We start from the raw sequence: 25,541 nt of genomic DNA, 5'->3' as shown, positions 1-25,541 counted from the left end.
GGTCAACACAGGCAGCAGATCCAGTAAGAGCAGGGGTAATGTAGGGTGATTCTGCAGATGGATAGAAAGAGAGAGCCAGGGATTACTCAAGCTTAATTCTCCCACCAACCTCTCATAACACAGATCATAAGACATGGCACAATCTCCCAATAACACTATCAATATATTTCTATGTTTACCCAGAAACTGTAAGACCCACAGGGTCCTTTTCCCCCAAGATTTCTCCTTTACCCAGATGTCTGTTGCAAGTCTAGGCAATTTTACCTGTGCTTCAGAAATGGCCACAAACTTACTGCACATGATCAAGTTACATAAACAGTTCATGGAACTCAGAAAAATATTTACTTGTTGGCTACAAAAGGTGAGGCACAAAGAAAGGGTCCAGAGGTCCTGTGCCTTGGGGAATATACTTCCAGAAACTTCTATAGGTTCAGTTAGTCAGAAACACAGTGAACCTGTTATTGGGCATCTATTTTGGAGATTGCATTTATGGGCATGCTTAAACCATGTACAATTTTGGTGAAATGTGTAGGACACAAGTTTATCTAAGTGCCATCAGATGTGATAGCTGTTTCAGTAAGTCCTGTTTTTCAAAATTTCTCTGCATTCCTTCCTTGAGTTTGTGGGGCAGAAGTCATTTGGAATAGGAATGCTCTGTCAATCAGCCATAGGCCATTGTGGAGTGAGATATGAATCACTTACCATAGAGGAAAAGCAATTTAGAAGATAATACTAAAATCCACAGCATGTTTTATTTTAGAAAAATACATAAATCCCTCATGCCAAATAAATATATAACTCATGAATCCATCATATTAATGGAATTCTGGTCAACCTTTATTAGCAAGTGTTGTGCTTTATACTATATGAAATTGTCTTCCAAGGCAAGAGTCAGATACCACACTTCCTTTTCCATCAATCAGGTTACAAAGCAAGGATTTTGGAAAGCCTTCACTTTCATCTTCTCAGGCATCTGGTATAATTGGGCTTTGAAATAAGACTGTGTCTTCCTCTAGTCTCACTGGAGGTGTAGATGTAATACAAGGTCCCCTTTAAGTTAGAGTGCAGTTGTTCCTGTCTGTTCTCTCAGGGGCTCCCCTTTTCTCCCAACTCATCAACACTCAAATATTTTCATGCTTGGAAGGGGCATTAGGTGAGGCCCCTGTCCCATCTAGACTGCATGCAGCAAGGCTAGTGTACTAAGTAACCACTCTTCCAGACAGGGGTAGGGTTAGCTACATCTTGTAGAACTGGTGGGCTATCTGGACACTAGCCAATACAGAAGCATTCACTGTTAACCCCAGCACCACCAGGAGGTCTGACAGAAGTTTCTATGGGCACCGTTTCTAGCATAGCACTTTCATTTACTTAAACCCTGGTCCTCAGTCCAGAGTCTTGGAGCATTGGGAGGTGATCTTTGAAGAGATGTGAGAAGCAAAATGTTACACACTTGTACACATTTACACACATGCACACACGTCCTCTGGCTTGCATGGCTACTGTTTTACACATCAGGCTGGAGAAAGATTTCTATATTAGATTCTCTTTCTGCTCCCACAGAAGCAGATAAAATTGATAAGAACTTCAGGAAAGGTTTGGTAAAAGATCCCTCTTCTGTGAACTTGGTCTTCATCCCACCACCCTTTCTCCTTAGCCTGCACTAAGACTTGAGCAGCACATTTTGGTCCAAGAGGACCTCATCAGGGAGGGCTGCTCACCTGGAGACTGTACCCTTCTCAACCAACACCAAAGGAAAAAGGGGTTCAGCTTACCACATAATGCCAGTTTAAACACTTCAAGTTTGTAGCCTTATCAGCTCCTATATTTTAATGTTTTGGTGCCAAGTTAATGACCTGTGTGCCTTTTATCCCATCCACTAGGCTGCTCCCCCACTTATGGATAACCTAGTGTCAGTTTTTACCAGGTAGAGCCTGTCTTCTCTGGCCATGGGACCTGTATGAACCCTGGTGTGTTGGCCACTGTGCAGCTTTCAAAACCGAATTGCTCTTCTTAACCAGCTACTCTCACAACCCATTTGGATAACACAAATGAAAGAATTCCTTCACATTATGCTTTCCTGCTTTCACCGTTTCTTGCTATTTCCTTTCCCTTTAATGGGATATTTTTGGTGACCAAGTGACAGAAAGATAACCCTGTAGTTCTTTGTAATATTCCTGGTAGGTGCTGCAGATGGTGGAGGCCTGAGGCCAAACACATGGAGTTCGAAGCTCCATCTAGCATCAGTCTGCCCCACTGCTCTTGGTCTATTACTTTGATGTCAGGCATCCTCTGCATCAGTCTGACCTAGCACTGTCTATTAATAATGGCCAAGCAGTGGAATGTTTCACCCTTCTTATGAGTTTGTATGTTTCTGTGCACACAGGGGCACAATTCTCCAGGTGTTGTAGCCATCTCAAAGTTGCAGGAATAACTTTTTAATAAATGATTGTGAGATGGGACCTACAGGGAGAAAAAGGGGAATAAAAAAAGGGCTGTCTATAACCATGTTCTTCCCAGGCACCTCTTAGGACATAATATCTATGTATTTGTCTCCTCTACTATATTGAATTTTCTCTGATATATTGATATTGTTTATCAACAAAAGAGAAGGGGAATTTTCCATGATAGTGAGCAATCATTTTCTAAGAATCACTTTGCCACCTTAAGCAACGAAGGACTTCCTTGGGTAATACTGAAGAAGCTAGACTGAGACAATGGTCAGGAAGTTCACATCTTTACAAGCGTTGCTTAATTATGTTTACCTGTGGCTCCTATGGCAGCTCTTTCTCTGTTTACCATAAGCCTGGAGCAGTACCATGAAGACATACTTGGGGTCACTGAACAACCCTGTCTCTTTTGTTCCTCCTGGAATCATGTTGAAGAGATTCTCCGCACACCTCTGCTTTAACAATTCCTTGTTTCTTTAATTGGTACGTTAGGATGGCTGCTCCAGTCTAGACGTTTAACTTAGGAGTTATGGCTACAAAATTCTGTGATGGTGTATAATACCTTCCCAATAACATGCTTGACAGTAATAGTATAGTATAGGCAGATAGCTGGTGTGTTTTAGTCAGGGGTCTATAGAAGAACAGAACCAAGAAGATGTGTATCCGTCTATCTATCTGTCTTTTGTCTGTCTCTCAGAATTATTATCAGCTTTAACATAGCAAGAGCAGCTAAATCACACCTCAGAAACTAGTGGTTACTTGGTCCTTTAAGCTAAATGCCGCAACAGTTGGAATAGTCCCACAATAAACTGTTCCTCACTGTGGGGAGACAAATTGTACTTACTCAGCCACAAGGCCAGTGGGTCAGTGGTCACAAGTTGGCGCTGAAAGTGTAGAAGGTTCCTGAGACCCTGCTGGTCCCTATTCCACTATCCAAGCTTGGAAAAGCTGGTTTCTTGGTTCTGCAAAGGAGCCAGCAGCAGCAGTAGCACCACAAACCAATTCCAATGCAAGAGGAAACCAAAGCCAGCAACAGGCTAGATGTTCTTCCTAGACAGGACGTTTTTTATCTGGGTTGCAACCAGAGGTTGCCGCCCACAATCAGGGTGGGGCTTCCCACATCAATCAAGGTCATCAGGACACTTTGTTGAGTGATTCTCCTTTGTGACAAATTAACACTAAAACCAATCTTAATTACAAGTCTCCTGAGTCAGAACCAGGTGAGGGAGGCTTCTTTTGGGGGAAGGCTACTCCTGAGCTAAATAGAACATCTTGCCCTACACCTAAGGACCAGCCTAATCTTAACAGATAAGAGATATGATTAACTTAAAATGAAGCTAAAACATCTTGTAGGAAGGTGTCTCCATAAATGTGTGGGGAGCGTTTTCATTTTTACTATGACATCTCATTTTATATCTTTAGCTATAGATAAATCTAACTGTGAAATGTGTTTTAATACTGATGTTCAGAGCTTTGTTTGTTTTCAGGGTTAAGAGTGGAGACAGGCTGAGTGCTGCAAAGGTCCCAAGTGAGACCAGCAGAGGGCTACAGCTGGCTGTGTGTCTGCACACTGGGAGACAGCAGGGAGGAGGGGCCACTGGGTTTCAGGAGAGTGTGAGGGGCTGGTTGCTAACTTTGCAATGCCCCCTTTTACATTTTGGTTATGTTTTAGATTAAGGACAAGGGTATCAGACTGAGATTGAATTCTGAATGTATGACCATGACCACCAGTAGATGTCTCCTGCTCTAGTGGATAGTTCCATAGGCATTCATGGATACTATCCAAAAAAACAGACAGGAAGCTCAGGGGAAGTATTGGGACAAGGGTGATTCGAGAGCATTTGAGAGGGGAACATGAGAGATGAATATGATCATGCCTCGTGGTATACACATATGAAATTCTCAAATATCAAGACAAATTAGCATCAAAACCCACAAAATATAATAAAATTTTCCATTTTAAAACCTAATTTCCAATCTAATTTTTATGTAAATTTACACAAAGTTTATAACAAACCCTCTCAGCCCCACTTAAAGATGTGTCAAAGTCACTCTACAGTCTAAGTGTGGGTGTCTAAATGATAAGGACAAAAAAGAATGCCAATGCATTGGTCCTAGAACTCAGGAGAAGACAGGTGCCTCTAAAACACCACAGCTCCAGGTTGAACGTTCCTTTTAATGACATATGCCATGGAGTCTTTAAAGGGTGAACACTAACCAGAATCTCCTCTAAAGAGGAGAACCATCAAACAAAAGGTCTCCAATGCATAACAAGGACCCACATGGTCAATAAGACTTTGACCCATCCCTGAAAATGACAACTGATAGGTTATCCCACACCTACCAGCTTTGCCTAATTAGCATTTTACAAGGTTAATTATAAGCCTCCTATTTGGTCTTGAACACCCTATAGGAAAAGAATAATACCAACACCAATCAGTTATGATATTATGAAACAAGTGCAACCAGGCCCACATGAGGTTCCCAGACTGACTTCCCTCAGTCAGGGGACATAAGACCTAAAGGAGAGTCATTTAAATGACTGGTCTCATCCATTTTAAAGGGAATTTTACTACGTTTTACTAACGAATCCAGTGGCTGTCAGACGCCATGGGGTTACAATGGGGTTTCATCTGTACAGGGTCAGCATTACTTTCCAGAAAATGGCCAAAGTAAGCTGCAAGAGAGCCCTACCAGAGTACTAAACCAACTAAGTACTTATGCTTTCCTTTTAAAGGGGACCCTAGAAGCCAACTTCAGACAACTAAATATAAAGGTCTGTGTCACAGACCTGTTTTAAAAATTGTCCTGGTGTAAAGTGTCTAGGTGACTTTTATGCTCTCCCTTGCTCCAGGCAAATTCTTTCTTGACATAAGATTCTTTCCAGGATGCTCTGTCAAAACTAATTTTTTCTGGCTCTGAGTAAATGAGAGTCTATCACTCTATCAGATATTTCCCCAAACCCTCCATCACAGCTCTGTCATCCACCCACAGGCTCAACAGACTATGCTTAACCTTTACACAGACTTCAAAATATCCCCCTTAACCCCTCCATGGTCTGACCCTAGACAATGCACAGGGAACTAGTGCCTGCTGAGATACACTAATTGATCATATCAAGATCTGTTTTATTTGCAGTCTGTTGCCTCAGAGGACCTTATGAATGAATATATAGGATAGTACATAAAAGTTACATTTATAGTACACTAGAAACTGTAACAGGGATAGCCAGAACAAGTTCTATCTAGGGGCCACAAAGATAGCATACTTACTATTTCTCATATCTACACAGTACAGTTGACATAACTCAACAAGTTGTCTTGACTTTCCATGTGCTCCTGATGTCTTTACTCTGGGACCAGCATATCTGGGATCAGACCATTGATTAAGATTTTTGTTGTTTTTGAATTCAGGTTGTCTTTCTGCTTTTAGTTGAATGGTGTTCAGGAAAGACTAGGTTGTGATGGGCTTGAGCTGACACTTTCTTCTTTTAGTTTGTTGTTCAGGGCACCAGGTTGTATCCCCAGATGTCTATTGAAGTTGAGTACTGTCTGCAACTATAGTTTCTGTCCAGGAATAAACACACTACACAGGTTATGAGTTGACTACAAAACAGTTATCCTGTAAATACCATATGTTATAGGAAATAGAAGAGAGACCAGTATTTGGTGTACATGGATCAATGTGGGAGAAAATAAAGAGAAAGAGGAAGGAAACAGAGGGGCTAGTGATTGGTTTTAGGCTGTTATATGGGAGGAAAAGAATGAAATGTGTCAGGAAATGTCAGGGACAAAGGAAAAGGGATGGGGTAAGATGTGGTACTTGTCCCAGTTAGAAGTAGACTAAAATGAATGATGTTATAATATGCACTAAAATGTTGTCAAAATGCTCATCTCTAATGAGGTTGATGTCCAAAGGTTCTGCAACACAAAGTAGCCTGTGTTCTTTGGGAGAGAAAAAATATAGATGACATCATGTGGAGAGAGAAGAAACAAAACACAAAAGTGTGAACCATGAGACATAGGTGGCTTACTAGAATGATCATGTGTAACATACAAATAAGGAAGAACTGTGGGGGCAACAAGAGCTTGGTGGAACCTGAATGTCAGGTTTGCATCTGATTTCCTGGGCTGGCAGGGAAACTTGAGACAGGGTTCAAAACAAGAGTAGGCTCCCCAACCTCAAATGGTGAACAAGAGCTTGGGCCAGAGCGGGGGCGGATACACCCACTTCAACACTCGACCAAGTTTCTCTTTTTCTTACTTGATAGTTTCTTTCTGTCCTATCAAAATTTTGAAAAACAATCTTTATAATATGTGTGTGTCTGTATGTGCTTGTGATAGACAGAAGTTAGCCCCAGGTAGTCCTCAGATGCTGTCTGTCCTGTTTTTGAGATAAAATCTCTCAATTGGTCTGGAGTTCTCTAACTACGTCAGGCTGGTTGACCTGCAGGCCACAGAGATCTACTAGACTTGAAACCTCTTTCAGATGTTCATGAAATACCAGATAGAATGCTAGATTATTTGTGTAATCATTCTAGTATTTGGGTCATGAGCTAAACTATCTCATTTGACAATCTTCAAATTCATATGAAGACATTTTGTCTAACATCACAGACCAATGTGAATAGTTCATTATTTCTAAAATGTTGAGTTTTAGTCCATTTGAAAATTCAAGTATACTAGCTTTGTAGAACAAAGAAAATGTAAGACAGAGACTATCAAAACCTTTTTAATTCTTCTTCTTGTCTTCTGTGCCAATAAACATTTAAAAAGTTTTCCATATTTTATTGAACGGAATATGATACCTAGGGAAGAAGTCATCAGAGAGAAATCTCTCCTGCTTCCTGGTCTCCTTGAATATCTGTTGTTCTTTTAAAACTCAGAAGAGTTTTTCTCAGAAAGAAATTTTTTCAATTTGATCTTAAAGCAATTTCATCATACTATCTGAAATGTGGAATGAAGATTTAGGTTTAAACCTTTTATCTGTAAATGTGAGGAAAACCTGCATCACTAGGTTTCTAAGAAAAACAGCCAATATAGACAACACTGGGTTAGTTTAGATAACTCACTTGTAAAGCATAGTAAGTGTGTTCCTTGTGTTGTCCTAGGAGGGCTGGAGATGATAACATGTCAGGCTTCAGTGATGGGGGGCATTTTAACACACCCACATAATGTCTATTCCCAGTTGCAAAGAACAAATAACATTGAAGGCCTAACATCTGTGTTTGTGTAACACATGTCCTTGTTATGACCAGTTGAACAGAAGGAAATACAAGAGGGAAAAAAACACCAAAGAGCACCACGATCTTATGTCCTAAGTCTCATCTAGAATTGAGGAGAAAAATGTCTTGCCCTGAATTCTGTTCTGGCAGTTTGGCAAAATGCTTGAGTACCTGGATGGGCAGTTGGGTTTACATGGGTGAGCAGGGGCTCTCTCCTGTTGAGTGCCTGCCAGGAAAGCTGAATGTTTCTCTCTTGCTGGAGCTGTGGCCTTGTCCCTCCCTGCTCCTGTTGCTCCCAGGCTTTCCAGATGTGCCACCTGCAGGATTCCCTGTGTTCCCAACTTTCTGTCCTAATAAATTGTATTTTAAATGAAAGCCCAGGAATCTGTGTTGGAAACACTGAAAACTTGTGCACTGTATTAAATATTCAATACTTAAAATTACAGGCAAAATATGTTAATCATTCTAGGCTTTCTTAACTATCTTCTTGAAAAATGTACTCTTTTAAATAAATATTTGAGAACTGTATGCATGCATACAATGTGTTTTGGTCATATTCACCCCAACTCTTGCACCCAACTCCTCCAGGATTTAAGCCCCTACTCCCCACTCTTTTCCAATGTCATGTTCTTAGGAAAAAGGCCCATTGAATCAATTTTTTCTGCCCATTTATCTATGGGTGTTACGACATCCACTGAAGCGTGGTCAACATTCTGGGGACCACATCCCTAAAGAAAACTGACTTTCTCTTTCCCAGCAGTTGTCAGCTGTCAATAGCTCCCTAGCTAGGGGTGAGGGCTCTGAACCCTCCCCCATCCCAGGATGTAACGTTAACTGACTTAATCTTGTTAGGTTTGTGGAGGCAACCATAGCTAGTATGACTTCATCAGTACAATAGTCCTGTCACGTACAGAACACAGTTTGACTTGGTGTCTTACTGACCTCTGGCTCTTACTATCTTTCTATGACCTCTTCCAGTGCTCTCTGAGGCTTGGGGAGATGGCCTCTGATCAGCTCCTGCCTTTGTGTTCCTTCCCTGTTAAGACTTTCTGTCCTGACATCCATTGATGATGAACAGTAATATGGAAGTACAAGCCTAATAAGCCCTTTTCTCCTGAACTTTCTTTTGGTCATGATGTTTCATTGCAGCAATAGAAACCCTAAGACATTTTGTGACACAGATGTTCCACTTACTGCTGAGACTCCAAAGATACTTATCTTCTGTACTTTGGCCAGTCGTGAATTTCTGTTTGGTTGTCCACTGCACAAAAATATTTCTCTGATGAGGACCAAGGGCTGCTCTCATCCATGGGTACAGGGATATATATTTAGAGAGCAGTTTGATATTATGTCCATCTAGCAAAGTAATAATAGTAGTAGGTTCCAGGCAAACCTATGAGCTGCAGAACCATGGTTCTTAGTCAATTCTACAGGATTAACAATGCATTTCCTCTTGTGGAGTGGTCCTTACATCTAAGGAGAAAGTTGTTGGTTATTCCCATTACATTTGTTTCACTATTGCATCCTGGGCCTGTCTTTCCAGGCTGGTTATTATTGTAGCTAGCAGCATTCACAATTGTATAAGAATGTTGATATTTTCTTACTCTCTGTATTCTTCATGACACCTTATGAAAGCTAGCCAGCTGGGAGGAAGCTTAATTTTTCCATGTCCTGTGACCAAAATGTGTGGTGTATTCAGCAATTGGTCTTACCATAAGTTATGACGGGCAACTAGAAGCAATGGTAGCAGCCAGCATAAGTTTTGGGGTCATTGGGATGGCATTGACCATCCCAATGGTCAGGTGGAGTTTCCCACAGATGGTACTAGGCTTTTTCTTTGGCATTCTGTATTTCCTGAAAGGAACAGCATTATCCTGAGATGAGCAACAAACATATGTATATATACACATACATACATATATATATATACAAATTAGTTTGTTTCCATATAGCTTTATCAAGTATTTTACTACTTATTATCCCTTCCCCAGTTCTTCCTCGGTTCTACCCTCCTAATTTCCTTCACACTTAAACATTCCACTTTGTTATATCCTTTCCCTTTTCATATCACCTGTGCTCTACACCCTACACCCTACATGCTTAATATCTTGTTTACTACTTCTCAGTGCCCCAAAGTGTTACTCCAAGTTAAACACAGAAATCTAAACATTTAGTGCTGAATGCTACACGTGCAGCATTTGTCTTTATGGATCTGGGCTACTTCATTCAATGTAATTTTTCCAGTGTTCTTAACATCATTAACTAAACTTTTTATAGGAGAGGTAAGCCTTGCTTTGACAGATACTCAAAATGTGTCTATGTTTAAGAGGCTCTTCCTATTTGGATCCACAAGGCAACTGGATGCTGAGTGTGACCAGACATTTTGTTTTAGTGCTACTTTAATCTCTTTGACTTTGAGGTTACCAAGTTATTGTCCCAGAACATTATAAATGTGACAATAATGGCTGTAGAGATGACTCAGCAGATATGAGCACTCATTGCTCTGGCAGACAACCCAAATTTCCAGCATGAACATGGCAGCTCACAACTGGGGGAGTCATGGAGGTCCTTGTGCTCACAGTTAAACACTAAGGGAACTATAATTGTCAAACACACAGGCTTGTTTCTTCAAAGAGAGAGATGTATAATTTGTTTTCTGCATGAAGGATGTGATTTATGGCTGATTTAACTTGTGCTATTTGTGTGTTTGAAACCACACCAAATCCTCCCCCAACCGTGAGATTGTCAATCTATCTTTTGGAAGATGACACATGTAATCAATCTATAGAACCGATCTTCATGGTAGATGTCATATATACTTTACAAAGAGTTTCGATGTAGTCTTCTCTCAAGTTTTATTGGACACATGTGTTGAGTTATTTATCACCAGGAAGTTTTCCACCCAATTGTGCTGTCCTTGAATATGCCAAAAGAGATACTACAAATGATCCTAGAGTATACAATTAGAGAATACTTAGCAACAGGTTGTAACACTTCAAAAAACTAAGCGAATCCATGGAGACATTTAGGCCTTCTCACTGCTTTTGTTTTTATAAACCTGCGTGCTTTGACATCGGGTGATTATCAATTAAAATATTACGTTTTTATTGAGTTGGTGCCTTGATTGATACATGGTAACAATTTTATTTCTTCTTAGGATTTTTTTTATGTTGTGTCTCTTATACCATTGCAGTGATCTCTACTACTTGTACAGCTGAATTTTTTGTTCTGTTCAGACTTGTTTCCTTGCAGCCTCAGGATTATACACATTCCTACCATGGCCCTTTGTCGGCTCCAATGCATATACCTGGATCACTTTCCTTCCCTCTTACAACTGTGGAATCCCACCCATCTACCACCATACAGTCCAATGCCAAAGGCCTTTCAGCCTTTGTCCAGACAGGGTATTGCCCTCAGACATGACCTTTCTCAAGCATTATACACCTTCCTGTCTATAGCCACGACCAGATCTCATGTTTTATCTCCTAACTATACCAGGAATTAGGAGCAGAGATGCAACTGGAGGCCACAGGTAATGATCAGCCCACAGATGGGTTTTCTTAGTTTATACACTTAGCTTTGCCAAACAATTGACTCTTTTTTTTAAGGATCTTCAGTCAATTGAAAACATGTAGAAGGTTGAAGTATGGGAAAATTCATTCTTGCGACAAAGTACCATGAAAGAATGTTGTCAAGAAAGATGATTCCACACTCACCCTCTTCCTTGACCTGTTCTCAGCTTCCCAAAGCTCACACTTCATTATTTGGAGATCAAAGATCAAATATTGACTGCTTTAGGTATTTTGCCATGCTCTTGCAGATGGCCTCTTAAGCAGACCATGCACTGGACACTCTGCTGGGTCTCCAGAATCCCCCTTCTTAGTGTCCAGCTCTGTCCTGCACTTAGGACACCCACCGTTTCTCAGAAAACCTAGCTTAAGTGGTGTCTAGGCTCTATACTCAACTTGGCCTCCTCCTTCCTCATCTGAAGACTCCTCCTTTGCACAAACTCTCCTGCTTTCCTCCCTCTCCAAGTCCCATCTCGTTTCTGAAGCTTTACTGGACATCTTCTGTCCTACTCCAATCTCTTCAGTCATTTGTACATCACACTTAAACCCATGCGTGAGCACTTACCTGTGCTTCCCTTATTCCTTGGACACAGACTCTTTTTCCAGAGGAAAAAGGAAGGACGCTCACAAGCTGGAGCTACTGCCATTTTCCTGTGTCTTTGCTGCCATATCTGGTGTTTCACTTGCACTGAAAAGGCTTGTGTGCAGAATGTTTACCTGTCTAAAGTAAGTAGCAGGATTCACTGCTGTCTACATTGAGCTGACAACTGTTGATTAATCTTTAGTTAATAGTTGTGTTCTCCAGAAAGGGAGTACAAGGAATAACAGACCATGATAAATGAAGACCACATGAGAACAGGAAGAAAAAAGTGCTAGAGAGGACCCCAGAAATCCACAATGATACCTCCACTGTAGACTAGTGGCAATGGTAGAGAGAAAGCCCAAACTGACCTAGTCTGGTGATCAGATGGCTAAACACCCTAACTGTCTCACTAGAACTCTCATCCAATAATCCATGGAAGTGGATGCAGAGATCCATGGCCAGGCCCCAGGTGGAGCTCCAGGAGTCCAATTGTCGAGAAAGAGGAGGGATTGTAAGAGTATGAAATGTTGAGACCAAGATTGGAAAAGCACAGGGACAAATAGCCAAACTAATGGAAACACATGAACTAAGAACCAAAGGCTGTGGAGCCCCTAACTGGATCAGGCCCTCTGGATAAGTGAGACAGTTGAATAGCTTGAACTGTTTGGGAGGCACCCAAGCAGTGGGACACAGACCTGTCCTTAGTTCATGAGCTGGCTGTTTGGAACCTGGTGCTTATGTGGGGACACTTTGCTCAGCCTCGAAGGAGGGGACTGGACCTGCCTGGACTTAATCTACCAGGTTGAGCTCAATCCCCAGGGGAGTCTTGGCCCTGGAGGAGATGGGAATGGAGGGGAGGGGCTGGGGGAAGGTGGGGACAGGGGCGGGAGAGGGGAGGACAGGGGAACCCATGGCTGATGTATAAAATTAAAACACAAATATCTGTATGAAATAAAATAAAGTAAATTTTTTTTAAAAAAAAATTGTGTTCTCATTTAGGTTACTACACATGTCCTGACTGGCTTCCTCTGCTCAGAGAATATTGTAAGCAAAGGGAAGAAATGGAAGGAAATAAAGAAGTACAAGTCAGAAGAGGCCCTGTGGAAGTGAGATGGAGAAATGCAAGAAATAAGGAGTGGAAATTAAATAAATAGGAGGAAACCTCTTTCAGATTCAAGGCTGAGTAGGAACACAAGTTTGGATGATTCTGTTCTGTTCCTTTTAACCTTCCAGGAACTCAGGTTTGTCTTTATTGTGTAAATTTTAAGGTAGAAATATGGGGTTATTAATGACTAAAATATCTATCACAAACGTATCCAGGTGTATTCTAGAGTCTTCCACGACACTGACTTTGAGGTGAGGGCTGAGTGTCTTTCCCACTCTTGCTTTTCGCTCCAGGGCCATTTGTTAAGGATTACACATCTCTCAGGTACCCCTCAAGGTTCTGGGGAGCCTTGTGTGTAGGTCTAGGTAGGCAGAAAGGAGGCCAAGAGAGCTGGAGCTCTGCTAATGAGGAAAAGCCTACTCTTCAGAGCTGCTGCCCCTATAAAAAGCAATTGCAGGCTACAAGGTCTACAGATAAGATCAGGCATTTCTCCTCAGTCACTGTTGAAGTGAACATTCTATCATCCCATCAGGGGGGTGGATAGGAAGATCTCTCATACATGACATGGGATTGGGATCCCTGTCTGGAATGTAAGAAAGGAGGTAATCTATGTCAAAAATGTCATCAGTGCCTACATGGTGGTTAAGCCCAAGCTCAAATTCATACTTCCTGTGTGAAAATGCCATTTCCAGGTTCCATTTGTGATCTGGAAGTGACAAGCCTGGCTATAGAGGGTAGTCATAACAATGCCCTGCTTTGGATATCGCTCTGTATAAATAAAATTCTGATTAGCCAGTGGCCAGGCAGGAAATATAGGCGGGACAAGAGAGAAGAGCATTCTGGGAGGTGGAGGCTGGGACAAAGAGACGTGCCAGCCACCACCAGGACAATGAAGATTTAAAGGTACAGGTAAGCCACGAACCAAGAGGCAAAGTATAGATTAATAGAAATGGGTTAATTTAAGATAGAAGAACTAGATAACAAGAAGCATGCCACGGCCATACAGTTTGTAAACAATGTAAGTTTTTGTGTGTTTACTTGATTGGGTCTGAGCGTCTATGGGCCTGGCAGGTGAGAGAGATTTGTTCTGACTGGGCCAGGCAGGAAAATTCTAACTACAATGGCCAGTAATAGAAAGATGCTGTCTCCAAGAAAGGCATTGCAATTTTTATTGCTATTTCTGTTGAGCTTCATAAAGCAATGGGGTTTTCAAGGCAGGATGTGATCTAGGACTTGAGAATGGAAAGAAAATCAATCCTGTACTCCTAGTGGAGGGAAATTGTAATTGCTGAACCCTTTAGGCACCGCAGCTGAGACACAGCAGCCCTGTGTCTGTGGGCAGGTGCTGGGGGAAGAAAGCCTGTGTCTGGGCCAGTGACTGCCAAAGCATCTGATGACTTGAGGAAGACACCAAGTCGGTCTCTGTGTCAAAGGGAGGCAGCAGAACCTGTGCTGTGCTTCTATCTCTTCTGCAGAACCTGGCAACTACCAAGTGACAGCACCCAGGGCCATGTCCCCGCCATGGTCACATCACTGAGACTTTGTGTTCAGTGTCCCCTTGTGCTGCTCCACTAGTGACCCGATCCACTGAGAAGTTTTCTCTCTGGCTTCCTCCCAGCTGACAGGTGGTTCATAGCCCAGATCTCGCTGAGCTTTCTTGTAGGAGAAGGTGAACACACTATTTGACAGTGAGATCAAGTGGCGGTTAAATGGAGGCCGGAAGTTGTAGATTGGACGCAGCAGGAAGCTCACTGTTTCCAGCAGGAAGGCAAGCCAGTAGATCATGGGCAGAGGAGGGCTCCAACTGGAATCAAAGCGGAGGCCCCATTTCTTGCTCACAGTGTAGTTTAAATCATCATAGCTTTGGTGAGGGGTGTCATCTGAGATGTAATAGAACTGACCTTGGATGCTTGGTGACTTCTTGGGGTCTCGTAGGCCCCTGGCAGCCAGAATGTGTGCCCAGGCTACATTACCCACATATACTGGGTTAACTGTGGAAAATTTGCCAATAACATCAAGAATACCACTATTATTGAGGGCCCTGACAATTATAACATAAATTAATGGACTTTTTTCCCCATAGGTATACATAGGTCTCAAGGCACAAGTATGCAAAATGCCACCATTTTTCAGGCTGCACCCATTGGCTGCCAGCACTGCCTTCTCAGCCATCTTTTTGCTGTATGAGTATGGATCAGACCATGAATTTTCACGTTGTTCTTCCTCTTGGCCATTCAGGACTATCTCCTTGTAGGAGTTGGGCCCTGCAACATCGACTGAGCTGGTGTAGATGAAGGCTGGCACACTAGCCTGGACACAGGCTTCCAACAGGTTCTGGGTACCTAATCACAGACAACACATAGTCATTCTCAGGAAATAAACCCAGGATTCCACATGATTCCTGTTCATTTACACCCTAATCCCAGTTCCCTGGTGGAGTCTGTCCTGTTCCAGGATCAGCACAACCATGGCATGGGCACATGGGCAATAAAAAAGGACAGGGGTAACACCTACCATCTGGGAGCCAAGGGCTCTAGACTTTCTGCCTTAAAAGATGTTTCCTTTTATGGCTATATCCTTTGATTCTGGTGGAGAAGAAAGGCTTCTTACAGTTGTACTTTGGCAACATAGCTTTAAGAACATGTATTTGCTGTTCATATAGTCTCACTATTTTCTGTTGAGCCTGGTGGAGAGCTGAAAAAGAATGTGTGCCTTGTACTGGTCCTTCCTGGAATGACAGAACACTGCAGACAATGCAGACCCGAAGATCCTGGAGGAGAGGCAAGGGCATCCTCCCTTGAGGAAGAAATGAATGTCCTCTGTGGGAGTTACTATTATTATAATTCATTCATTTATTAATATTAGAAGGTCCTCTGCAACTTGATTTCCTAGAGAAACAACTTCCTTATCTTAAGTTAAATATATTTGCCAATTAAATTTAGGCTTTGATTCCTGGTAGGGGTTGGATAACCATCGTTGTGAAACATTTTCTCAGTATGTGACAAAGTTTTGGTAAAATAATGCCTTAACCCCTATCCCTGTCATTTCCCATCTTCTGTTGCTGGGAAACCAACAGGTAATTGCTACAGGTGAGGGGCATACCTTCCTGCAGGTATGTGTGTGCCACTTCAGGGAGATGTATTAAAAACTAGAAAGGATGTTTTTGAGATGTTACATGAAATTCTATTCAATTTTTTTTTCTTTTCTAAAGGCGTCTTGGAGTGTCCAAATTGAAAGTCAACATAAGGAACGCTTCGGGCAGCTTTTCAGAGGGTGTAATGGTGATACAGAGTTGGTCCTTGATGCTCAGGTGAGGGTATTACATAGAAATCCCAAGCAAACTTACCTGTTTCACCCTAACTTATATTAAAAAGCAATAATGCAGAAAGGGACACCAATGAAAGGGAATTACCTACTTCCTCCAGAGGAGATCCACAGTGGGCTGAGAAGCTATTGTTAAAGACAAGGGAAATAGTGACTCCTGAAAAACTAGAGTGGGCAGGGAAGTGCTGGGTCATTCTTTCCTGCAGACATCTGTGGGGAAGCTTTGCCATGTCTGTGCAGATGGGCAGAGTGGCTCTCACAGAAGGAAAAGACCACATGCTGTGCTGGCTCACACCTGTCAGGTCTGGAGCTGTCCTGGAAGCCGGGCAGTGGGTAGATGGAAACTGAGGATCTGGACTTGGAGTCCAGTTGCACTGGCATGGAGATGGACAACTTTTCTAGCAGCTGAAGGGACAGGAGTGTGAGCTTCAGTCTTCATTCTCTTAATGCCTCGGGGGTCCTGATCATGGTCCTTCCCCTCTTAGCCTGTTTTCCTCACTGAACTGTTGAGACTAGGGAAAGGAGGGATGGCAAATCGGTTAAGAGCGCTGGTTGTTTGCTTTTCCAGAGAATCTGTATGACTCCTACTACCCACATGGCTGCTCACAACTATCAGTAACCCCATTTCTAGGGGATCTAATGCATTTTTCTCACCCCATGGGCAGCCAGCATGCAAACGGTGCTCAAACATGCATGCAGGCAGAAACTAAAAATAAAATAAAAATTTAAAGAAATATTGAGACGAAGAGCTGTGAGCTCTACTCTCTGAGAGAGGTGAGCAAGCACAGCAGATGTTTCAAATTAGGAGGACCCCCCAAAACCCCTGTTTTTCTGTTTTCATTTTTCCACCTGTTCCATATCTTCCTGAACACTGTACCTTTCAGGTTGACATCCATGATGATCTTTCTGGGAATGGCACCTGAGACGTCAATGACAGCAGCGCTGTGGATGACAACAGAGATGCCCTGGCAGGCTCTCCTCAGGCATTGGGCATCCAGAATGTCTCCCTCCAGCACTGTCACCTTGGCTTTTGTCTGCAGCTCTGAGGAACACAAAGCAGGTCATTGGGAAGCTCTCTGCACAGGATGGAAGTTTCCTGACACAGTATCAGTGACCTAGGCCTTCAAGGGCAGCCAGAGTGAAGAGATCCTGGGGAGGAGGCCTTTCTACTGAAGGAACAATAAATGCTCAACAATCAGAATGTAACATTTGTAGGGAAGGAGGAAGCATTCATGTCTACCCCTCCATTTGTAGAAAATGAATCTGAGCAGGGAGATGAGATTTGTGCTTTGTACATGAAAAACAGATTATGAGATTTCATACAGTGATTAAAACAACCAGAGAGATGTTGGCAGTCAAATGTAAAAAGGGAGAATTAGGATTTAATTGATAGAGAATGGGGAATCACTTGTGGATTTTCACTGAAGGAGAAACAGAGGCAGAGTCCTGCTCTGCTAAGCTGTGCCCTCAGGTTACAAATGGACAGGCATGAAGACATAAGAGTAACCTGGGCAAGCAACAGGTTAATCAGATTGTGTCCTCCAGAGTTCCATTGAGGAGGACCCGGAAGGGGACAAGAAGATGGAAAACTGACCTCTTCCCCTGACAGATCTTGATACTTTCTGAGTCTGGGCTGAGCACAAATGAAGAGTGAGTTCAATTCCAAAGAGGAAACTGGAGGCCCAGTGAGAGAACTCAGAATGGGCTCCTATGATGGGTTTGCCTGTCAGCATATGGCAGATGTCAGCAGTGTGCATTGCACACCAGCCAGCCTCTAAGAGACCTGCACTGCAGACCCTAAGCCAGGGCAGTGGATAAATCAGTATCCTCATGCTTCTCTGACATCCATAGGATGACACTGACTGCCTTGCCAGCAGCTAAATTATCCCATAAAATTAGCATTGTGACACATACAACCTACACCAGCTCCTGATACTGTCCTTTGCTGGGGATGTCTTTCTGTATGTTGTGAATATATGTTGTTCCCATTGGTTAATAAATAAGCTGCTTTGGCCTACAGCAAGGCAGCTTAGAGGAAGGAGGGAAATCGAAGGAGAGAGACAGGAAAGAGAAATCCTGAATCTGGAGAGACATCAGCCTGCCACCCAAGGAGCAACATTCCAGCAGACCGGTAAAGCCAGGGAACATGTGGCAAAATATAGATTAATAGAAATGAGTTAATTTAAGATATAAGGGCTAGCTAGCAAGAGGCCCGCTGTAGGCCATACAATTGGTAGTTAATAGTAAGTCTTTGAATGATTATTTTATAAGGGGCTGAGGGACCGTGGGGCCTGGATGGACCAGAGGAATGAATGACTGTGGGGCCAGGCAGGACCTGAGAAAAACTTAGGCTATAGTCCTCATGCCTGAGCCATTTTCCATGTTCCCGGCAGGGTTATCTTGAAGATGATAAGGCTGCTGGGAAACCACACTTTCAACTTAGACTTTGCCCTTACCCCAGGTATAGCGATTTCAGCAGAGAATTACCTGCTGCTCAAGCAAAGTCTGCCGTCATTTTCTTTGTCAAGATGAAACAGATAGGAATGTTTGGAAAGACACTGGAGGAATCCTGGAGAGGCCTCTGCGGCCCTGCTGGCCCTCACCTGACTCTGTTCTTTGTACTGTCCTGTGTGTGTTCTCCCTGATGCAGGCTCTCATTCTCTGCTCCCTTCCTCCCTCCCCCCTCTCTCTTAAAGAGCCTCACTTTTTTATTTTTCCAACTCCACAGGAGGATGCTGTATGGCTTTCCTCTGTAAAATATAATAAGAAATGGAACAGCCTGTCAGCCAGCTCCAGGACAAGTAGGAAAGGCAGTAATCTACTGATGAGGTCTCCAACCCCAGAACCTTGCTGATGCTGTGGAGCAGTACACAAATCTACAATAGCACAAATCTATAAATCCAAAATAGCACATTAGAAAAAGAGAACAGAGGGGACATTTCCCAACCAGAAGAGGGCCAGAGGCCTGGAGGTCCATCAGCGGCCCTCATGGCCGCCTTCTCTAGATCTGGGATAAGCCAGACTTTAGCCTCCCAACAGCTGTGTGATGTAGTTTATGCTGTGTTGTCATGATTCTTCCTGATGAGTGTGAGCATGGGAGAAGAGTTATGCTCCAAGTACTCTGAGTTGGCTAGTCACTGAGCCCCTCAATGTCCAGTCAGCATTCACAGCCATCACACAAGCAGCCTCTGGCTTACTTACTAGAGAATTCCTCCCTGGCTTCTGGTCTGAAGACTTTGTCCAGGGCTCTGACCTCCTGCAGATCCTTCTCCTGAGCCAACAAGTGGATGATCCTCTGGCCCAGAAACCCTCCTGCCCCTGTCACCAGGCAGCTCCACCCGGGCATGGTCAACACAGGAAGCAGAGCTCAGTGGCCTCAGGTGTGATGCAGGTGACCCTGGAAAGGACTAGAAAAGAGGGCCAATGAGAACTGTTTTCCAGTATTCCCTGCATTCACTCTACCCAATTTGTGCAAACACTGTCCTCACCGGCACCAAGGGCCTAAAATAAATGCAGTGTTCCACCCTGCTAGACTGTTAGAGAGAGAATGGAAGGGTCAGGGTGTTGCTGGCCTCAGCCCTCAGCACCTGAGTTTTATGCACTGGTCTCTTGATTCATCATACTTTGACTCATGCCTTCTTTGGGGTCATTATTTATTCTTTTCTGTGATCCCTCCTTCCCAGTGACTAATGTGACCTGTTATATCCTTTGTTCTTGACACAGAAAGAAATGTCAGCTTCAAGGCTATGTTGTGAGAAAGACTTTATTTTAATTTTTTTGGACATGTGCAGTTCTTTCAGGATTTTTATTGACATATAAAGGATTGGTAGACATAAAACACTAAAGTTTTTTTTTAATAAGTCCTTAGAGATGCATGTCTTTTATACCAAGACTCTGGAGGTATATTCAGGATCTCTGTGAGTTCATGACCAGGCTAGTCTACATAGTGGGTTCTGAATATCCACAGCTACATAATGAGACCCTGTCTCAAAAAGCAAAACAAAACAAAAATAATTAGAGTGACTAGATGCAATCAATTACTGTGTTGCATCTCAGGATAAGTGCATAAAATTTTTTTAACTAGAAATTAAAGTTATTTCATGAATACCTACAATGCAACCCCGTAAGCATTTATTGAGACTACTTTGTTTAATATGCTTTATTAAGACATGAAGTCACACAAATAGCTATAAGCTGAGAGACTTTATTAGAAAGCACAAGTGCAGTGACTCATCAACTCAAATCCTAGGTAACTACTGATAGACCCAAAGTTGTGTGTCAGTATGGCAGTAGAAATCAGCAACTGTGCCTGAAAAGATCATGGACAGCTTCAAGGATTGTGTGGCCATGGAGTTGGATCTTGATCTACTTAAACAAAAAGAAAACAACCAAGAAAATACAGATTTTAAAAAGCTCACTTAACACTATGGGGATGTGCTCTGCCTCTGTTTCAAGAATTCTAGAACCAAGGGGACTATTTTTTCACTTGTAGAGCAATTCCCAGTAAAGATTTGAGTTTCCGGTCAGCAAATTAGCCGACAGTTCATCCAATGGTCTTGATAACAGGGTGTGAAATTAAAGGAGAACAAATAGGTAAATCCCCAGATGAAATGCTGGAATTTGTCCAATGCAATAAGCACGTCTGAAAGGAATGCCATCCTTGGCAGATTTCCCTTTGTGTTATCTCTGAGTGTGACCAGAATTGTCCATGCTTGCTTGCAAACTTCAGGAACTTCCAATGAGAGCACTATTAGTCATCAAGTAATACACGTAGATTCCAAAATCTCCATCCCAAGACTGTCGGGCTCCCATTGAAGAAGGTGAGTTAGTAGTAGCCACCTTCTTATGTGGCTGATGTACAAGAGACATTGCTCCCTTGTGCCACAGTGGCTCTCATCATGGAGGCTTGTACCAGTTTGAATTGAAGATAGTAGAGGTACTTCTGAAGCCCACTGCTCAGAGGTACTCCAGTACACTGCTATGTGCTACTTGGGACATGGTTCTTAAACCTACCTTTAAAACAGGTAGGTGTGGTCACATATCAACATGGCCAGTCAGTAGGTTGTTCAGGTCAATCAATTCTCACACGGATATCACACACATACACACAAAGACACAGACCATGTCCACTACCCCAGAAAATTCCTCCCTGCCTTTTTTAGAACAGCCTGTCTACACCCAGTCTACAGTAGAGATGTCTACCTTCTGATTTTATGCATATGAAATTCTTATTTTATTCCCCTATTCCGACAATTTTTTTTCTCTAAGGTACTTCGATTCTTTTTTTTTTAACAATTTTTTTATTTCATGTGCATTCATATTTCACCTGCATGCATATCTGTGTGAAGGTGTCCAATCCCCTTGCAACTGAAGTTGCAGGCAGCTATGAGCTGCCATGTGGGTGCCTGGAATTGAACCCGGTCCCCTGGAAGACCAGTCAGTGCTCTTAACCGCCAGGCCATTTCTCCAGCCCCGAGAGTTTTGTGTTTTTGGTTTTTTGTTTGGTTGGTTGGTTGTTTGGTTTTTTGAGACAGGGTTTCCCTGTCTAGCTTTGTGTCTTTCCTGGATCTCGCTCTGTAGACCAGACTGGCTTCGAACTCACAGAGATCTACCTGGCTCTGCCTCCCAAGTAATGGGATTAAAGGCATGCACCACCACTGCCCGGCTTCTTTTGGTTCTTGATACATGTTGGAACATACAATCAAAACTAAAATTAGCCAGTCGGTGGTGGCGCACGCCTTTAATCCCAGTACTTAGGAGGCAGAGCCAGGTGGATGTCTGTGAGTTCAAGGCCAGCTTGGGCTACCAAGTGAGTCCCAGGAAAGGCGCAAAGCTACACAGAGAAACCCTGTCTTGAAAAACCAAAATAAATAAATAAATAAATAAATAAATAAATAAATAAATAAATAAATAAACTAAAATTAAACTTTGTTCATAGAGTACAAAAAAGACTTGATTTTTTTTTTTCCCGTTTGCCTACTTCCTTTTTTCTGTCATCCAGCACAGTATAGTTTTTACAGTAGGCATTAGGTCCTTTAATTGCTCTGGGGAGGAGTTGCCCCTGTGGTAACAGGGAATGACTGAACCAAATTTGACATGGGAGCTTGTGAGAGGCCCTCCAAGATGTTTTCTGATGGCAAAGAGTTACCCTGTTTGCCCTTTGTTGATCTGCATTCATTGGTCCAGTGTAGGCCTTTGCTGCACCTTCTGCATACTCCAGAAGGGAGAGCCTTTTGTTTGTCTTATTCCTAAACAAAAAACAAAAAACAAAACAAACAAACAACAACAACATTGTTTCTAGAAATGTCCTGTCTCCAATTCCTTTTTAGGTGACCTTGTTTGCCACAATGAAAACACATGACATTTCGATTTTTCTTTAAGCCTCTGGAAATCACCCCCTCTGTACTGTGGGATGTCTTTCTGTACTCTGTGAATATGTATTGTTCTGATTTGTTGATAAATAAAGCTGCAATGGCAGGGCAGGATGGAGCCAGGCTGGAAAATCCAAGGGAGAGAATGAAAGGAGGAAGGAGAGGCAAGAGATGCCATCCTGCTGCCATGGAAATGTGACAACATAATAGATTAGTAGAAATGGACTGAGTTTAGTTATAAGAGCTAGCTAGCAAGAAAATTGAGCCATAGGCTATGGCCATGCAATTCATAATTGATATAAGCCTCTGTGTGTTTCCTTAGGTCTGAGTAGCTACAGGACTGGGCTAGACACAGGAAAACTTCCAGCTACACCTTTATCCAAACATCATCACAGTTATGATATTCAACATTGACTGCTTCTCACATTCATTCCTCTATGAGTGATGGTCTTGTCTATAAAGGCCTAATTATCTTTTTGCATTGTGAATTAACATTTTCGAAAGCCAAAGATTCAATTATTATCTGTCTAGCTTCTGAATTTGATATCATTCTATTTACAGCTGAAGACAATCTTTGTAAAAAAAAAAAATCAGTGAAGGTTACTTTTGAGCCCTGTATAACTTTAGTAAATGATTTAGTTCTCTTTCCAACTTTTTCAATTCTCTCCCAAGCATTCAAAGCTGCTGCATGGCATAGAGCCAGGGGGTGGTCATTGTACAGAGATTGTATTTGTACATCAGCAAGTTTCCTTAGTGTTTTAGTTTCAACACTGTTTAAAAGTCCAAAGTTCAAAGCCTCTTCTGAGACTCAAGACAATCTCTTAATTGTAACTCTTTGTAAAATGAGAAAGCAAATTACATTCTTCCTACAGGTGATGGCATAGAAGATACAAACCTAGCAGGACAAACTCCAAATCTTGTAGCTCCTTGCCTGATGTCAGAGGACTTAGCTGGTTCTGCCCTTCTAGTTTTGGTGCCTACAACATACTCTCTCCTGGAATGGTTCCACTCCCTCCCTACCTTGGCAAATGTGTCATGGCTCTGGCGTAATCAGCTTCTTGGGATTTCAAGTACAATCTAGGCATCACTTTCATAGCTTCACACAGTGGCCTCTCCAAGCCCTCATGCAGGGACTTCTCCTGTCATTTGCCTGGTCTCAGAAGTGGTGGTTAACCATGGAGGAAGATTACACAACCCCTTTACTTACGTATCCTTCATGACTCTAAACACAGAATCACATAGATGATACTGCCAAATTCCTCTACCAACTTGAGGTGAATCACCACACCTTTGAGAAGAATCGCGTTTGTAACAGCTTTGAGTTTTTTTTATGGCTTTTTGCTTTTTTGGAGCAGAAAATGTCTTAAGCCTTTTGATTCCACATGTTGGAACACTCTCTTTATCTCAATGCGCATCAGGCCTCTACTTGACCTCTTTCAACACAAGCCTTGGCTCTAACATTAAATTTTCTGGTTTTCTTTTTTCTTTTGCTTTTTCTCCAAATTGTACATTTTCTATTTCTTCTTTGCCCTGCTTGCTCCTTTTTCAGTGTAGGCCTACATAAAATTGGTGTCTAATGACCATACAGCAGAATCATTCATTTAAGTTCTCTAGAAAATGACTTTGCCAAGGAAATTAGTCCATTACTTTTCAATTTAGTCTAAGGTAAATTATTAGAAAAAAAGGCTGAAAGCAGCTATATTTGCTGATATATAACAAGAATGGTCCCCAGCCCAGTTTCTAATCTAGTTACCCTCTGAAACTTCTTGAGCTGGTCCTCCACAGTACCTGTTACTCTCAGAAGTACTGCTTTCTAAGCTCCTATGACATTCCAGTGTTGGAACACTACCCTTCTTTATCATATTCTTATGTCAAGAAAGCACAGAAGGAGAAGCTTTACTAACAAAAGAATGTTTAGGCTGGTACTGCTACATAGTCTGAATTTCATGTATTAGCTGTTATAGTGCTCAGGATCTGGAGTTCTGGAGATGTATGGAAATATTTTCCCTCTTCTATGTCATTTTTGAATGATCATATCCCTGTCCTCTATAGTCATAGAGATCAAATTTGGGAAAGAGCAGTCTAGGACAGATTTTCAAGCTGTAGGACTTGAAATGGAATAGTCTGGAATTAAAATATTTGTTGATTAAAAGTGTTAATGTCCAAAGATACAATCCTAGACAGATATATCAGTATTTAGAGTCTGAGCAGAGGTACAAGAGCCACCCAAGGAGACTGAGAAGGAGGTGGAGGACAGTGAAGACAGCATGACACCATGGAAGTCAAGTCAAAAAAGAATGTTTCAGGCCAGAGAGATGGCTCAGTGTTCCTGTGTATATAATGACTTCCCAGAGGACTTGAGTTTGGTTTGTACCACCCGTGTCAGATGTGTCACAAACTCCTGTAACTCCAGCTCCAAGGTATTCAATGTCCTCTTCTGACCTCCATGTGTATCTGCATACATGTAACTTACACACATAATACACATAAATAGAATAAAGTAAATTTTAAAGAGAGGGAGAGTGTGCCTGAGAGCAGAGTGCTGGATGTCATAAAGGCATCTAATTAAAGAAGACAGACTTGGCTCTTGGTTTGGGTAATATCAAGCTCTTTAGTAAGAACAATGTCTTCAAGGAGTTGTGCTGAAATTCATTTGGAAATCAATAGAAAATTCATCTGGGTAGGAGGATAAGATTTTTTTAAAGTGAAAGGAATGAAAATATTCATAAAAATCTTATTTAAGAATATTTATGTCAAAGATCTCAGTTTAAAAAAAAAAACTATTGTAGGCAATGGAGTCAAAGTTTTGTTCTTATCATGTTGCTTTTGAATCTGAGCTATTCTTTTTACAGATATCTAGATGCTAGTATTGTAGGTTACCAAAATGAATCATAGAGACTAGGAATTCAACACAAGGA

The 25,541-nt window shown here is 42.1% G+C and overlaps 1 protein-coding gene across 2 annotated transcripts; it reads right to left on the bottom strand.

Moving 5' to 3' along the window:
* Positions 1 to 14,458: 14,458 nt before the first annotated feature.
* LOC118586030 (3 beta-hydroxysteroid dehydrogenase/Delta 5-->4-isomerase type 1) lies at positions 14,459 to 19,598 on the bottom strand. 2 transcript variants are annotated; one of them, XM_036191100.1, is made up of 3 exons: positions 19,454 to 19,598; positions 17,130 to 17,294; positions 14,459 to 15,270 (listed from the first exon to the last, which is right to left on the bottom strand). In XM_036191100.1, exons 1-3 carry the CDS (start codon positions 19,596 to 19,598, stop codon positions 14,459 to 14,461), a joined length of 1,122 nt encoding a protein of 373 aa, XP_036046993.1. The 2 variants fall into 2 exon arrangements, with proteins under 2 accessions (XP_036046993.1, XP_036046994.1); XM_036191101.1 differs by lacking the exon at positions 17,130 to 17,294.
* Positions 19,599 to 25,541: the final 5,943 nt, after the last annotated feature.

Source organism: Onychomys torridus, chromosome 6 (assembly GCF_903995425.1).
Source record: "Onychomys torridus chromosome 6, mOncTor1.1, whole genome shotgun sequence".
NCBI lineage: Eukaryota > Metazoa > Chordata > Mammalia > Rodentia > Cricetidae > Onychomys > Onychomys torridus.
The sequence above is the reverse complement of the archived record's forward strand: the minus strand, read 5'-3'. Positions and strand labels throughout refer to the sequence as shown.